The sequence below is a fragment of the Pangasianodon hypophthalmus genome, chromosome 23 (assembly GCF_027358585.1).
Source record: "Pangasianodon hypophthalmus isolate fPanHyp1 chromosome 23, fPanHyp1.pri, whole genome shotgun sequence".
NCBI classification, from domain to species: Eukaryota; Metazoa; Chordata; class Actinopteri; order Siluriformes; family Pangasiidae; genus Pangasianodon; species Pangasianodon hypophthalmus.
In genome coordinates, this window is record NC_069732.1 from 2492667 (window position 1) to 2508769 (window position 16103).

Sequence of the window (16103 nt, forward strand, 5' to 3'; positions counted from 1 at the left end):
AGAACAAAATACATGATGCAATATCAGTGTACAGTATCAAACATGAAATGTACAAATATTCTAAAATGTGAATAAATATGCTAAAATATGGACTGTACAACCACGCTATACAAGTGGTACAACATACTGCATCATCATGAAATAAATTTAAAAAATGTTCTTATAAAAGTAAAAAACCTCAGCCACTGGGGTTGTGTGCAACAGTGCACTCTCAGCGCTAGTCCCAAGCCCAGATAAAACTGGGGAGGGTTGTGGCAGGAAGGGCATCCTGCATAAAAACTATGCCAAATCATATACGTGGACCAGTGATCCACCTGTGGCTGAAAGAGCAGCTGAAAGAGGAACAACACACTGAATATTGTCATGGCTGTGATTAGGCTGTAGGCTTGCTGCTTATTGGGTTCATGTTGATTTGTACATTCCCAATAAAAGTCCCAGTGAAATTGGCTTCCCTTCTTACTTTTCATCTTTATCTGTTCATATTTTAAGTCAAAAGTTATATTCATGAAAAACGGATCGCTTGCCATGTCTGCTGATGATGTCAGTAACTCTCCTGTAGTAACTGTTTCAGTGTAACAAACTATTGCTAGAATTATAATGTTATGTGCTGAACACAGACAAGTGGAGTGATACAAACAATGAAACGTCCCAGTGCTGTTACACTAAATATAAACATTCTTCGAACGCCGCTCATTCAATCAAATTAATTGAACTAACTGGAACTAACTGTATAATGTTCTATAACAACAGCTTTGACAGTAGTGCAGCTGAAATCACAAATTTATATTAATGCACTCATTCTAATGTTATCTTTTTTTATAGTAACAGCTTACCTATGGATTTGTATTATCTATACTACACACAATCAGATTTTTTTTTCTTTTTTTAAAATGTGTGCAATTGTTGAAATTTGGTGCAGCTATAATGTGAGTGATAAGAGGAAGTTGTTTGATGAGCAAATTACTTTGGAGTCAGAGGAATAATATATTTTACAGTTATAGTAAAATAATCAATTACAGATTATTACAGTAACTCTGCTTCATGTTGGTCTGTATCACAACACCTTTTTCCACTATTCTCCTATAATATCATATTTTATTTCATATACAATATAGAGTATATGGCCAAAAGTATGTGGATACCTGACCTAGACACCCATATGTGGTTCTGCCCCAAACTGTTGCCACAAACATGAAAGCATACAATTGTATAGAATGTCTTTGTATGCTGTAGCATTACACTTTCCCTTCGCTGGAACTAAGAGGCCCAAACCTGTTCCAGCATGACAATGCCCCTGTGCACAAAGTGAGCTCCATGAAGACATGGTGTCTTAAGGTTGGAGAGGAAGAACTCGAGTGTCCTGCACAGAGCCCTGACCTCAACCCCACTGAACACCTTTGGGATGAACTGGAACACCGACTGCACCCCAGACCTCTTCACCCAACATCAGTGCCTGACCTCACTAATGCTCTTGTAGCTGAATGAACACAAATCCCCACAGCCACGCTCCATAATCTAGTGGAAAGATTTTCCAGATGTGTGTAGGTCATTATAACAGCAAAGGGGAATAAATCTGGAATGGGGTGTTCAACAAGCACATATGGGAGTGATGGTCAGGGGTACACATACTTTTGGCCGTATACTGTACATACAGCTCTTATGTTAAGTGCTTATGAGGTCCGACAAAATTCTTGCATCGTGAATGTTGTAACAGTGTAAAAGTTATATTCAGCATTACTTACTCAGCTTTTCTGGATGCTGCAACCACAGGCAGGAGCTTCAAGAGAACCTCGTCTGATGTACAGTGTTTGTTGGTATATTTATTAAGAACAAACACATCCTGCTCCTGCACTGATGTCAGTAACACAAACACCACAGCTGACCACTGAGAAGGTGAAAGTTCAATTTGTTGTAAATTTCCAGATTGCAGGTAGTGTTGGATTTCCTCAACTAGAGAATGATCATCCAGTTCATACAGACAGTGGAACAGATTGATGGATTTCTCTGCTGAGGGATTCTTTCTGATCTTCTTCTTGATGTAATAAACTGTTTCCTGGTTACTGTGGGAGCTACTTCCCCTCTTTGTCACTATAGTTTGTAGGAGGATCTGATTAGACTCCAGGGAGAGACCCAGAAGAAAGCGAAGGAAAAGATCCAGATGTCCATTTTCACTCTGTAAAGCCTGATCTACAGCACTCTTGTGTAAATCTGAGATCTTCACTTTCAGCCTCAATATCGGCTTTTTAAGAACATTTCTCTTTTCATTCATGAATATCAGGTGCACATATAGTGCTGCGAGGTGCTCCTGAATGCTCAGATGAACAAAGCAGTACACTTTACTCTGGTGAAGCCCAAACTCCTCTCTGAAGATCTGTGTACACACACCTGAATACACTGAGGCTTCTGTCACATCAATGCCACACTCCATCAGGTCTTCCTCATAGAAGATCAGGTTGCCTTTCTTCAGCTGCTGAAAAGCCAGTTTACTCAGTTTCAGAACCATTTCTTTATCTGCCTCTTGGTTCTTTGTGTACTTTTTCTTTATGATGTTTGTCTGAATGATGAGGAAGTGTGTGTACATTTGAGTCAGAGTCTTGGGGATCTCTCCACTCTCTGCTTCACCCAACATTCTCTCTAGAACAGTGGCTGAAATCCAGCAGAAGACTGGGATGTGGCACATGATGTAGAGGCTTCTTAATGACATCAGGTGTGTGATGATTCTGTTGCTCAGGCTCTGATCACTGATCCTCTTCCTGAAATATTCCTCCTTCTGTGGGTCATTGAACCCTCGTACCTCTGTGACTCGATTAAACCGCTCAGAGGGGATTTGATCAGCTGCTGCTGGTCGGGAGGTGATCCAGATGAGAGCAGAGGGAAGCAGATTCCCTTTGATCAGGTTTATCAGCAGCACATGCACTGAAGCTGATTCAGTTACATCACACAATCTCACTGTGTTCTGGAAATCCAGAGGGAAACGACACTCATCCAAACCATCAAAAATGAACAGAACTTTGTGCAGGCTGTAAATGTTTGTTTCTTTAATCTCCTTAAAAAAGAAATGAAGGAGCTCCATCAGACTCAGTTTTTGATCCTTCATCAAATTGAGCTCTCTGAAAGGAAGTGGAAATATGAGATGAATGTCCTGATTTGTTTTCCCTTCAGCCCAGTCTAGAATGAATTTCTGCACAGAGACTGTTTTTCCAATGCCAGCGACTCCCTTTGTCAGAACACTCCTGATGGGTTTGTCTTCTTCAGATAAGGGCTTAAAGATGTCATTGCATTTGATTGGTGTTTCCTCTGTTGCTGCTCTCCTGGATGCTGCCTCAATCTGTCTAACCTCATGTTCATTATTGACTTTTCCACTGTCTCCTTCTGTGATGTAGAGCTCTGTGTAGATCTCATTGAGAAGTGTTGGGTTTCCCTGGTTTGTTATCACCTCGTTCACATGCTGAAACTTCTTCATCAGAATGAATTTGCATTTCTCCTGAACTGCAGTTACAGCAGATGAAGATTCACAACTGTGATATGGAGATGTGAGAAAGAACTTTGAGACATCAAGTACAAACTCTTATTTCAGTCTAAAGTATGGTGCATGTTTTAGAAAATTTATCAATCTTTAGAAATACTGTTTGATTAGGATAGCAGAAAATTATTGGGGAAAAAAAGAATTATACCAGAATATCACTGTCATGTTCATGATCTTACCCTGGATCTGTGATGATCTTCTGTTCCCTTCTGTTTCCATCCCCCTGCAGGACACTGTGGGCAACCCAAAGTGAAATGCTGTACATATTTTCTCCACTGTATTAAGATACATAACAAAAATTGTTATACCTGAAACCTGATATGAATTATTATGCCCAGTGGGGACCCTAACAAGCAGCTGATGCAGACAAGGACAAAGTTATTTCAGGAGTTGTTTGTGTTCTGATATAACCCTGAGAATAGCTAGCTAGCAAGCTAACATTAGCTATGTCTGTTCATAACAGTAGTTTGCATAGTCAAATAGCAACACTCATAGCTCAGTAACTCACAGTACATTTGTTACTTTACTACATTTCACAGCAAGTGCAAAATCAAACCGGACGTCTCTCACAAAAAGTGGAAATATGCTGTTAATAACTTTACAGTCATCATACATGAGATCTGGTTTTGTCCGGTTTCTTCTCTGTGTCGTGTTTTTGGAGAAATTGTTGCTTGGGGTAAGATGGGGTGGGGGTAACTTCAGCCAAAATTGAAACAAAGAGGTTAAACCTAATTTACCTGCAATTATACCTGTAGTTTATGAAGACTGTCTTTTTATTTTTCATGTATTCAGTTTATTTTGCATAATAACTTAACTTGTCAAAAAAGTAATAGCTTTGTGGCTCAACGACTGTTTACACAGAATTTGGGTGTCTTTCTAGTCACATGGTTGAATACTTATTTATCAATACGTTTGAAAAGACCATGATTGGAAAATCAAATTGGTTAAAAAAAAACAACAACAACAAATACAGGGCAGGCTTTGTCCATGGTACTGGTAACTTTTCAGAAAGCATTTTTCACAACCTTTGCTTGGCAGTTGACATATTCATTCCCATTTTAAAACCTATTTTTGTTTAATTGTTGATTTGCTAGTTTTAGAGATCACCCTTGATGCGTTGCATGTTTATCACACTCATTAGGGGCTGAGCACCTCTAAAGGTCTGATCCCACATTCTACAGAGGGACAATAGAGAGCATCCTGACCAGCTGTTATAATTATAATAATTATATCATTATAATAAGTCTTTAATTTTTCTTTGATCTGTGGTAGGTTCATTTTATATTTATAAAGTAATATGATTTATGATGTGTACAAGTAATTATAATCCAGACACTAGAAGCTGTATTTGTCTTTTCATGAACCTCTTCATGAGAGCAGGTTTATGCAGTAAAATGCTTGCTTGCAGTAAAATGATTGATTCGAACATCAACACTATCTTCCTGACTCAAGTGAAGAGAGGGTTTATTGGCCATTTCATCAAACCTGGGAAAACTGTGGCCACAATTACTTAGAGTTGGTTCCACACCATGTCGATGGATCAGGAAATACAGAACCATCAAATAAAGGCTGTGGCAGCAGTTGCTGATGTAAATGTAACTAGCCTAGCCTGTTATAGATGAGGGTGCGCATCTGGGTGAATGGATCAGGAAATAAAGCGGGAGAGGGAAATCCAGGAAACCAGCAAGTTTCAGCTGCCTTCAAACAACAACCTAAAGTGGTTCCCCACAGCAGAAAAAACGGCCATCCTCCGAAGAAAAAAAAAATTATCAAGACATTTTCCCTGCTGCACTAACTGATCACTAAACCAAAACAATGCTGAGTGATTTGCCAACAGGGTACTCCCACTTCCCGGCTTTGGACCAGAAGGTGTCTATACTGCTTCACCCAGTGAACCAAAGTGGGCCCTATCTATCAGGTATTACTAGTAGGAGACTGCTGTTTGCTTGAATCTAGTGGGAAAAGAACCCAAGTGGCAGCACAAAATGCAAATGTGGAAAAGCTCTGAAGAACTGAGTGGATGTATGGCCAGCATATGAACAGCGTAATGGGTATGGCTCCCTAGAAGCAAGTGAGCAAATATATGCTAATTAGACCTCTGGAAACACCTACTGGAAGAAGAGTGACTCAGTAATGGCCTAATCACTGTCACATGCGAGTGTGAGACCCAGTATAGGGAATATATCCTCCAAAGGTAGCACAGAACCACAAGTACATGGTAAGTACAAGCTGCAGTGTAAATGCTGCTGGAAATGGTCAACCACAGAGCTGTCAAAAAGCTCATGACTAAAGAGTTAACGTAAGTGATAAAGAGATAAATGTGTCAATAAATGTATCTATTTGTATTAAATAAAGTCTCTCATGTCTGAATGAGTAAACATGGTGGAGGGCATTAGTATGGCTGATATGCTATTTGATTACCTTATTGGCTTTATCCTATGTACAGAATAAGCTACAGTGGGCTCTAAAAGTCTGAGACCGCATTGAAAATCTGGGATTTATTTTATTCATTTAAAATTGGAAATAAACAGGAGGTTTTAGAATTGTGATATATTTAAAATAAAGAAAATAAAGGTCCAATATCTTGAATATTTAATATTTAAGAATTTGCACTATTTCTAGGTCCCTATTTAAATGTAAGCAAATGTGTGATAGTGACCATGTTAGCTGCTTTGTACAAAAAGTCAGAATTTCCTCATGTCTAATGTCTTCTACTGAAGCGTGTGTTTAGACGACACTCCGATGGATTTGATGTAAAATGGATTCTGAGGATTTACACAAACTTGTGGAGTCCATGCCAGTTCGAGTGCAAGCTGTCATTAAAACAAAAAGGGGAGGAACCAAATAGTAAGAAACTCTGACATTCATGCAAATATCTCAAAGATTCTAATTTTCACTCAAGTTGTTCTCAACAATATAATCTGTAATGTATTAAATTAGAAAAGAATGACAAATAGAAGCATTATCACTGTTCTCACACTTTTGGACCCCACTGTACTTTGTAAATTAAAATAAAAGTGTTCAAATACTTGTTTCCCCTCAGTGTAGTTGACATTACAATTCTACAAAAATGTCATGTTCTACAAAATGACAAAATGCACAGAATCATCTATACCTCTATCCTCCCCAACAAATCCAGAGTCTATAAATAAGTTATGTCCATCCCCTCCCACTGCTGAAATGCTATTACATGGAATTACATTACATTTCACTATTTAACTGGCTGTTATACTTTCTGATGCAATAACACTTAACTCTCACATGTTAGAAAATTTAATAAGACAGATTTGTCAGAAAAAGATTTATTCCCTCCTTTTCCTAGAAGAATCCTGAAAATCTGCTGCACAGAAAAATCTACGCACTTTGGCAAATCTGTATGGTATAGAAGAGTAATTACCTGTGTCCAGATGAGTGCTCGCCAACTTTGAATGTAAGAGGAACATCCATAGATGCATCACTCTTCATGGAGACAAAGCTGAGTAATGGCGAGTCTGGTCTCTTTAACTGGGTTAAACTGAACAACAATATGCACACAACATCAACAGCTTTAGTTATTTCTTCAATTTTCATTAACTTGCACAGGCACTGGAAAATATAAACATGATTTGGACATTTAACATGGGATTGTTATAAGCTACTGTGCTGGGACTGAACACACTCATTACATCGCACTATCATTAAATTCCTGTTCTTTCTGCTCACCTCTGACTCTAAATAGTTTCTACATTTTGCACATCAATTAAGTTTATTGTTTTTCATTTGCTTTTATGCATTATCACTAGAGCTGTTTCCATTCCATAGAGTTCTGAGTAAATATCTGACATGATTTAAACCTGCACTCACACTAGTGAATGACAAAGCGTCAGGCCACCATTCGTTTTCAATATACGCTGTAAAAACGTTGGGCTGTTCTTTTATCCCAACCACTGGGTTACACATAGTGGGTAGTTTAGTTGGGTTATTTGTTCTGTTTTTGGATTAATTTGGTAACAACCCATGATGGTTTAGATATTCTGGTCTCTTGATGGCAGTTAAAATTTTATTAGTCTAGCTCGTAAAGGACAGAACTTGCTTATTTGATATCCTGCTGCTTTCCTTAAAAATAAAGTTAGCAATATATATCCTGAGAGGTTGACTGATTTCAGCTCATTAATGTTCACTTCATTAATACTCATAAATAGACCATATAAGCTCATAGTTATATTTATAGCTAAATTACTGATGTTTTTAACACACCACTGCACTCCTGACTGCTGCCCCATGCAGTCTCTGTGCAGTCTAGTACAGAATTACACACGTGTGTGACAACAAATTGCAGGGGAAAAAAGTATCTCTTTAAAAGATATTTATATGCCAATAATAATAATAATAATAATAATAATAATAATAATAATTGACAATTGTAACGAATCCGGCCTCTGTGGTTCCCCCTGATCGTCACCAGAGGTCACCATCACCCGAGTATTGACTTTCCTCTTTAAACTACATTTCCCATCACCCCGCGCCCAGCACTGAGGAAGGAGGAAGCATGCATGCTTACATTTGATTGACAGCCAATTGATTGGCTCAAATATGGTGCATGTGGTCAAACATTTTTTTTAATTGCCCCATTACAACTATCTGGACTACATCTGGACAGGTTATTTTTTCTGATGCAATAACACTTCACTATTACATGTTCAAAGATTCCGTCCCCAAGTATACTACAAAAATACTGGAAATCTGACACAAAGACAAGCTTTGCACTTTTCCTAAACTGATTTACTCATAAAAACAAAGTTCAGAGAGTTTAACCATTATTACCTGTTACCAGATGAGAGGTCTCCACCTTTGAATGTAAGAGGAACATCCATAGACGCATCACTCTTCATGGAGACACAGCTGGGTAATGGTGAGTCTGGTCTCTTTACCTGGGTTAGACTGAACAACAATATGCACACAATGTCGACAACTTTAGTTATTTCTTCAATTTTCATTAACAGACACAGGCACTGGAAAACATAAACATGATTTGGACAGGGGCAAAGCTGAGGGCTAGGTTGCATTGGCCTCTAGAACCCTAGATAACTGCCCCCATGTCCAAGCACTGTTAGGAAAGCCAGCCATGCGTAGCCCTAGTTGACACAGGGGAAATGTTATTCGTAGCTAACTTAGATTAAGACGTAACTTCCAAGACAATTTATCTTTCAAGACTATATCAGGAGTATTCTCAGACTGCACCCAGTGCAATGTGAACTATGTTTCCTCAAGCTAAATCAGTATGTATCTGGGTCTACACGTGAGTTTTACCTAACTCCAAGGAAACCCATCTGGGTATGGAGTCTCTTCTGAAGCCGATGACAAAAATATCTCTCTTTCAAGCAATTCTGAAATACTTTGGTATCTGCTGCTAGCATCTTCACCTCCAAATTGGTGGATTTAGCCACGACTTTAGAAATACACCCATGGGGAGAGACAGACAGAACAATCCAAGAGTTTGTATACCAATGCACACTTTCGGATTCACACATGAATGACTGCGGGTTAGCAAAGGAGAGTTAGCAACAGAAGAGTTAGCAACAGGAGAATGGAGGCAGAATGGAGGCAGAGGCTGTGAAAAACCCAAGGCAGCAAGGAATGCTGCAGCTATGCTGGTCACCATGAACAGTCCTCTTTGACCAATATTATAGGGAGACCAGAGTTACTGACTCGTCAAGAATTACAACATGCTAAACACTGTAACCCCTAAGCTGCACTAAATGATCAATAAACCAACACAATGCTGAATGATTTGCCAACAGGGTACTCCCACTTCCCGGCTTCGGACCAGAAGGCGTCTATACTGCTTCACCCAGTGAACCAAAGTGGGTCCTATCTATCAGGTATTACTAGTAGGAGACTGCTGTTTGCTTGAATCTAGTGGGAAAAGAACCCAAGTGGCAGCATAAAATGCAAGTGTGGAAAGGCTCTGGAGAAGTGAGTAGATGTATGGCCAGCATATGAACAGCGTAATGGGTATGGCTCCCTAGAAGCGAGTGGGCAAATATATGCTAATTAGACCTCTGGAAACACCTACTGGGACTCAATAATGGCCTAATCACTGTCACATGCGAGTGTGAGACCCAGTATAGGGAATATATTCCCCAACGGTAGCACAGAACCACAAGTACATGGTAAGTACATACTGCAGTGTAAATGCTGCTGGAAATGGTCAAAGAGTTAACGTAAGTGACAAAGAGATAAATGTGTCAGTAAATGTATCTGTTTGTATTCAATAAAATCTCTCATGTCTGAATGAGTAAACATTGTGGAGGGCATTAGTATGGCTGATATGCTATTTGATTACCTTGTTGGCTTTATCCTATGTACAGAATAAGCTACAGTGGGCTCTAAAAGTCTGAGACCGCATTGAAAATCTGGGATTTATTTTCTTCATTTAAAATTGGAAATAAACAGGAGATGTTAGAATTGTGATATATTTAAAATAAAGAAAATAAAGGTCCAATATCTTGAATATTTAATATTTAAGAATTTGCACTATTTCTAGGTCCCTATTTAAATGTAAGCAAATGTGTGATAGTGACCATGTTAGCTGCTTTGTACAAAAGGTCAGAATTTCCTCATGTCTAATGTCTTCTACTGAAGCGTGTGTTTAGACGACACTCCGATGGATTTGATCTAAAATGGATTATGAGGATTTACACAAACTTGTGGAGTCCATGCCAGCTCGAGTGCACGCTGTCATTAAAACAAAAAGGGGACGAACCAAATAGTAAGAAACTCTGACATTCATGCAAATATCTCAAAGATTCTACTTTTCACTCAAGTTGTTCTCAACAATATAATCTGTAATGAAAATTGTTGTATTAAATTAGAAAAGAATGACAAATAGAAGCATTATCACTGTTCTCAGACTTATGGACCCCACTGTACTTTGTAAAAAAAAAAAAAAGTGTTTAATTAAACTGTATTTCTTTTTTGTAGCCAGCTGCAGCTCCTGTTGCATTTAGAAAATGTCACTAAAGTACTGTGTAGTGTGCAAGTGACTTTAGACAAAAGCATCTGCTAAAAACTGTAAATGTAAATGCAAATTGATTACTTTGGTAGATGTTTTATAGATATGTTTGTGATTGCATTACAGTATTTCCCAGTTGCTTATGCAATGTAAACAAATGCACCCACACAGTGATCTGATCTTTATCACAAACTCCCAGAACAAATGTCTTTGCTTAATTCACTATTATAAAAAGGTCAAAAGCATAAATAAAGTGAGGGGAAATATGTTTCACACACTTCTGTTTTTCTCATTTAATGTACTTTCAGTCCATAGATCTACTTTAATACAGTATATTTAATATAGTGTCTGAATACTTTTTTCTCTATGAATTTTGTTTTTTTTTAATCCTTTGTTCTTCTGCTTATGAATGCATACATTTTCATATTTACAAGTACAAAGTCAAAATACATTGTGTCTGTACTTTTGAAGGGGATATATGGACTGAAAGTATATTAAAAAATTAAAACAAAAGTGTTCAAATACTTGTTTCCCCTCAGTGTAGCTTGACATTACAATTCTACAAAAATGTCATGTTCTACAAAATGACAAAATGCACATCTATACCTCTATCCTCCCCAACAAATCCAGAGTCTATAAATAAGTTATGCCCATCCCCTCTCACTGCTGAAATGCTATTACATGGAATTACACTATATTTGACTATTTAACTGGCTGTTATACTTTCTGATGCAATAACACTTAACTCTCACATGTTAGAAAATTTAATAAGACAGATTTGTCAGAAAAAGATTTATTCCCTCCTTTTCCTAGAAGAATCCTGAAAATCTGCTGCACAGAAAAATCTACGCACTTTGGCAAATCTGTATGGTATAGAAGAGTAATTACCTGTGTCCAGATGAGTGCTCTCCAACTTTGAATGTAAGAGGAACATCCATAGATGCATCACTCTTCATGGAGACAAAGCTGGGTAATGGCGAGTCTGGTCTCTTTACCTGGGTTAGACTGAACAACAATATGCACACAACATCAACAACTTTAGTTATTTCTTCAATTTTCATTAACTTGCACAGGCACTGGAAAATACAAACATGATTTGGACATTTAACATGGGATTGTTATAAACTACTGTGCTGCGACTGAACACACTCATTACATCACACTTTCATTAAATTCCTGTTCTATTTGCTCACCTCTGACTCTAAATAGTTTCTACATTTTGCATATCAATTAAGTTTATTGTTTTTCATTTGCTTTTATGCATTATCACTAGAGCTGTTTCCATTCCATAGAGTTCTGAGTAAATATCTGACATGATTTAAAGCTGCGTTCACACCAGTGAATGACAAAGCGTCAGGCCACCATTCGTTTTCAATATACACTGTAAAAACGTTGGGCTGTTCTTTTATCCCAACCACTGGGTTACACATAGTGGGTAGTTTAGTTGGGTTATTTGTTCTGTTTTTGGATTAATTTGGTAACAACCCATGATGGTTTAGATATTCTGGTCTCTTGATGGCAGTTAAAATTTTATTAGTCTAGCTCGTAAAGGACAGAACTTGCTTATTTGATATCCTGCTGCTTTCCTTAAAAATAAAGTTAGCAATGTATATCCTCAGGGGTTGACTGATTTCAGCTCATTAATGTTCACTTCATTAATACTCATAAACAGACCATATAAGCTCATAGTTATATTTATAGCTAAATTACTGATGTTTTTAACACACCACTGCACTCCTGACTGCTGCCCCATGCAGTCTCTGTGCAGTCTAGTACAGAATTACACACGTGAGTGACTACTAATTGCAGGAAAAAATATCTCTTTAAAAGATATTTATATGCCAATAATAATAATAATAATAATAATAATAATAATAATTGACAATATAATTCAACAGTTGCATAATTTTTAGGCTAGGTAGAGAAACACAGCCAGTGCACTGAGTTAAAAAATAACCCAACTTTGAAAAGGTGCTATAGAAACAGTTGGGTTCGTAGTTGGGTTGTTTTTAACCCAACATTTTTAAGAGTGCATCTGCATGACACACGGAAGGAACAGCGCGAAGTGGGGTGGGGGGGAGCATGCATGCTTACATTTGATTGACAGCCAACTGATTGGCTCAAATATGGTGCATGTGGTCAAACATTTTTTTTTATTCCCCCATTACAACTACCTGGACTACATCTGGACAGGTTATTTTTTCTGATGCAATAACACTTCACTATTACATGTTCAAAGATTCCGTCCCCAAGTATACTACAAAAATACTGGAAATCTGACACAAAGACAAGCTTTGCACTTTTCCTAAACTGATTTACTCATAAAAACAAAGTCCAGAGAGTTTAGCCATTATTACCTGTTACCAGATGAGAGGTCTCCACCTTTGAATGTAAGAGGAACATCCATAGACGCATCACTCTTCATGGAGACACAGCTGGGTAATGGCGAGTCTGGTCTCTTTACCTGGGTTAGACTTAACAACAATATGCAAACAACATCAACAACTTTAGTTATTTCTTCAATTTTCATTAACAGACACAGGCACTGGAAAACATAAACATGATTTGGACAGGGACAAAGCTGAGGGCTAGGTTGCATTGGCCTCTAGAACCCTAGATAACTGCCCCCATGTCCATGCACTGTTAGGAAAGCCAGCCATGCGTAGCCCTAGTTGACACAGGGGAAATGTTATTCGTAGCTAACTTAGATTAAGACGTAACTTCCAAGACAATTTATCTTTCAAGACTATATCAGGAGTATCCTCAGACTGCACCCAGTGCAATGTGAACTATGTTTCCTCAAGCTAAATCAGTATGTATCTGGGTCTACACGTGAGTTTTACCTAACTCCAAGGAAACCCATCTGGGTATGGAGTCTCTTCTGAAGCCAATGACAAAAATATCTCTCTTTCAAGCAATTCTGAAATACTTTGGTATCTGCTGCTAGCATCTTCACCTCCAAATTGGTGGATTTAACCACAACTTCAGAAATACACCCATGGGGAGAGACAGACAGACAACAATCCAAGAGTTGGTATACCAATGCACACTTTTGGATTCACACATGAATGACTGTGGGTTAGCAAAGGAGAGTTAGCAACAGAAGAGTTAGCAACAGGAGAATGGAGGCAGAATGGAGGCAGAGGCTGTGAAAAACCCAAGGAAGCAAGGAATGCTGCAGCTATGCTTTGACCAATATTATAGGGAGACCAGAGTTACTGACTCGTCAAGAATTACAACATGCTAAACACTGTAACCCCTAAGCTGAACTAAATGATCAATAAACCAACACAATGCTGAATGATTTGCCAACAGGGTACTCCCACTTCCCGGCTTCGGACCAGAAGGCGTCTATACTGCTTCACCCAGTGAACCAAAGTGGGTCCTATCTATCAGGTATTACTAGTAGGAGACTGCTGTTTGCTTAAATCTAGTGGGAAAAGAACCCAAGTGGCAGCACAAAATGCAAGTGTGGAAAGGCTCTGGAGAAGTGAGTAGATGTATGGCCAGCATATGAACAGCGTAATGGGTATGGCTCCCTAGAAGCGAGTGGGCAAATATATGCTAATTAGACCTCTGGAAACACCTACTGGGACTCAATAATGGCCTAATCACTGTCACATGCGAGTGTGAGACCCAGTATAGGGAATATATTCCCCAACGGTAGCACAGAACCACAAGTACATGGTAAGTACATACTGCAGTGTAAATGCTGCTGGAAATGGTCAACCACAGAGCTGTCAAAAAGCTCACGACTAAAGAGTTAACGTAAGTGACAAAGAGCTAAATGTGTCAGTAAATGTATCTGTTTGTGTTCAATAAAATCTCTCATGTCTGAATGAGTAAACATTGTGGAGGGCATTAGTATGGCTGATATGCTATTTGATTACCTTGTTGGCTTTATCCTATGTACAGAATAAGCTACAGTGGGCTCTAAAAGTCTGAGACCGCATTGAAAATCTGGGATTTATTTTCTTCATTTAAAATTGGAAATAAACAGGAGGTTTTAGAATTGTGATATATTTAAAATAAAGAAAATAAAGGTCCAATATCTTGAATATTTAATATTTAAGAATTTGCACTATTTCTAGGTCCCTATTTAAATGTAAGCAAATGTGTGATAGTGACCATGTTAGCTGCTTTGTACAAAAGGTCAGAATTTCCTCATGTCTAATGTCTTCTACTGAAGCGTGTGTTTAGACGACACTCCGATGGATTTGATCTAAAATGGATTATGAGGATTTACACAAACTTGTGGAGTCCATGCCAGCTCGAGTGCAAGCTGTCATTAAAACAAAAAGGGGACGAACCAAATAGTAAGAAACTCTGACATTCATGCAAATATCTCAAAGATTCTACTTTTCACTCAAGTTGTTCTCAACAATATAATCTGTAATGAAAATTGTTGTATTAAATTAGTAAAGAATGACAAATAGAAGCATTATCACTGTTCTCAGACTTTTGGACCCCACTGTACTTTGTAAAAAAAAAAAAAAAGTGTTTAATTAAACTGTATTTCTTTTTTGTAGCCAGCTGCAGCTCCTGTTGCATTTAGAAAATGTCACTAAAGTACTGTGTAGTGTGCAAGTGACTTTAGACAAGAGCATCTGCTAAAAACTGTAAATGTAAATGCAAATTAATTACTTTGGTAGATGTTTTATAGATATGTTTGTGATTGCATTACAGTATTTGCCAGTTGCTTATGCAATGTAAACAAATGCACCCACACAGTGATCTGATCTTTATCACAAACTCCCAGAACAAATGTCTTTGCTTAATTCACTATTATAAAAAGGTCAAAAGCATAAATACAGTGAGGGGAAATACATTTCACACACTTCTGTTTTTCTCATTTAATGTACTTTCAGTCCATAGATCTACTTTAATACAGTATATTTAATATAGTGTCTCACTACTTTTTTCTCTATGAATTTAGTTTTTTTAATCCTTTGTTCTTCTGCTTATGAATGCATACATTTTCATATTTACAAGTACAAAGTCAAAATACATTGTGTCTGTACTTTTGAAGGGGATATATGGACTGAAAGTATATTAAAAATTAAAATAAAAGTGTTCAAATACTTGTTTCCCCTCAGTGTAGTTGACATTACAATTCTACAAAAATGTCATGTTCTACAAAATGACAAAATGCACAGAATCATCTATACCTCTATCCTCCCCAACAAATCCAGAGTCTATAAATAAGTTATGCCCATCCCCTCTCACTGCTGAAATGCTATTACATGGAATTACACTACATTTGACTATTTAACTGGCTGTTATACTTTCTGATGCAATAACACTTAACTCTCACATGTTAGAAAATTTAATAAGACAGATTTGTCAGAAAAAGATTTATTCCCTCCTTTTCCTAGAAGAATCCTGAAAATCTGCTGCACAGAAAAATCTACACACTTTGGCAAATCTGTATGGTATAGAAGAGTAATTACCTGTGTCCAGATGAGTGCTCGCCAACTTTGAATGTAAGAGGAACATCCATAGACGCATCACTCTTCATGGAGACAAAGCTGAGTAATGGTGAGTCTGGTCTCTTTAACTGGGTTAAACTGAACAACAATATGC

The 16103-nt window shown here is 37.8% G+C and overlaps 1 protein-coding gene across 1 annotated transcript in view; it reads right to left on the reverse strand.

The window, feature by feature from the left end:
- LOC117595891 (NACHT, LRR and PYD domains-containing protein 12) overlaps positions 1 to 16103 on the reverse strand; it is a 120999-nt gene that overhangs the window by 92647 nt on the left and 12249 nt on the right. The window contains exons 5-9 of the mRNA XM_053228311.1: positions 15971 to 16087; positions 12878 to 12994; positions 11409 to 11525; positions 8330 to 8446; positions 6924 to 7040 (exon numbers count right to left, since the gene is read on the reverse strand). Of these exons, the coding sequence (XP_053084286.1) occupies positions 6924 to 7040; positions 8330 to 8446; positions 11409 to 11525; positions 12878 to 12994; positions 15971 to 16087 (585 nt within the window). The remainder of the gene's footprint in view (positions 1 to 6923; positions 7041 to 8329; positions 8447 to 11408; positions 11526 to 12877; positions 12995 to 15970; positions 16088 to 16103) is intronic.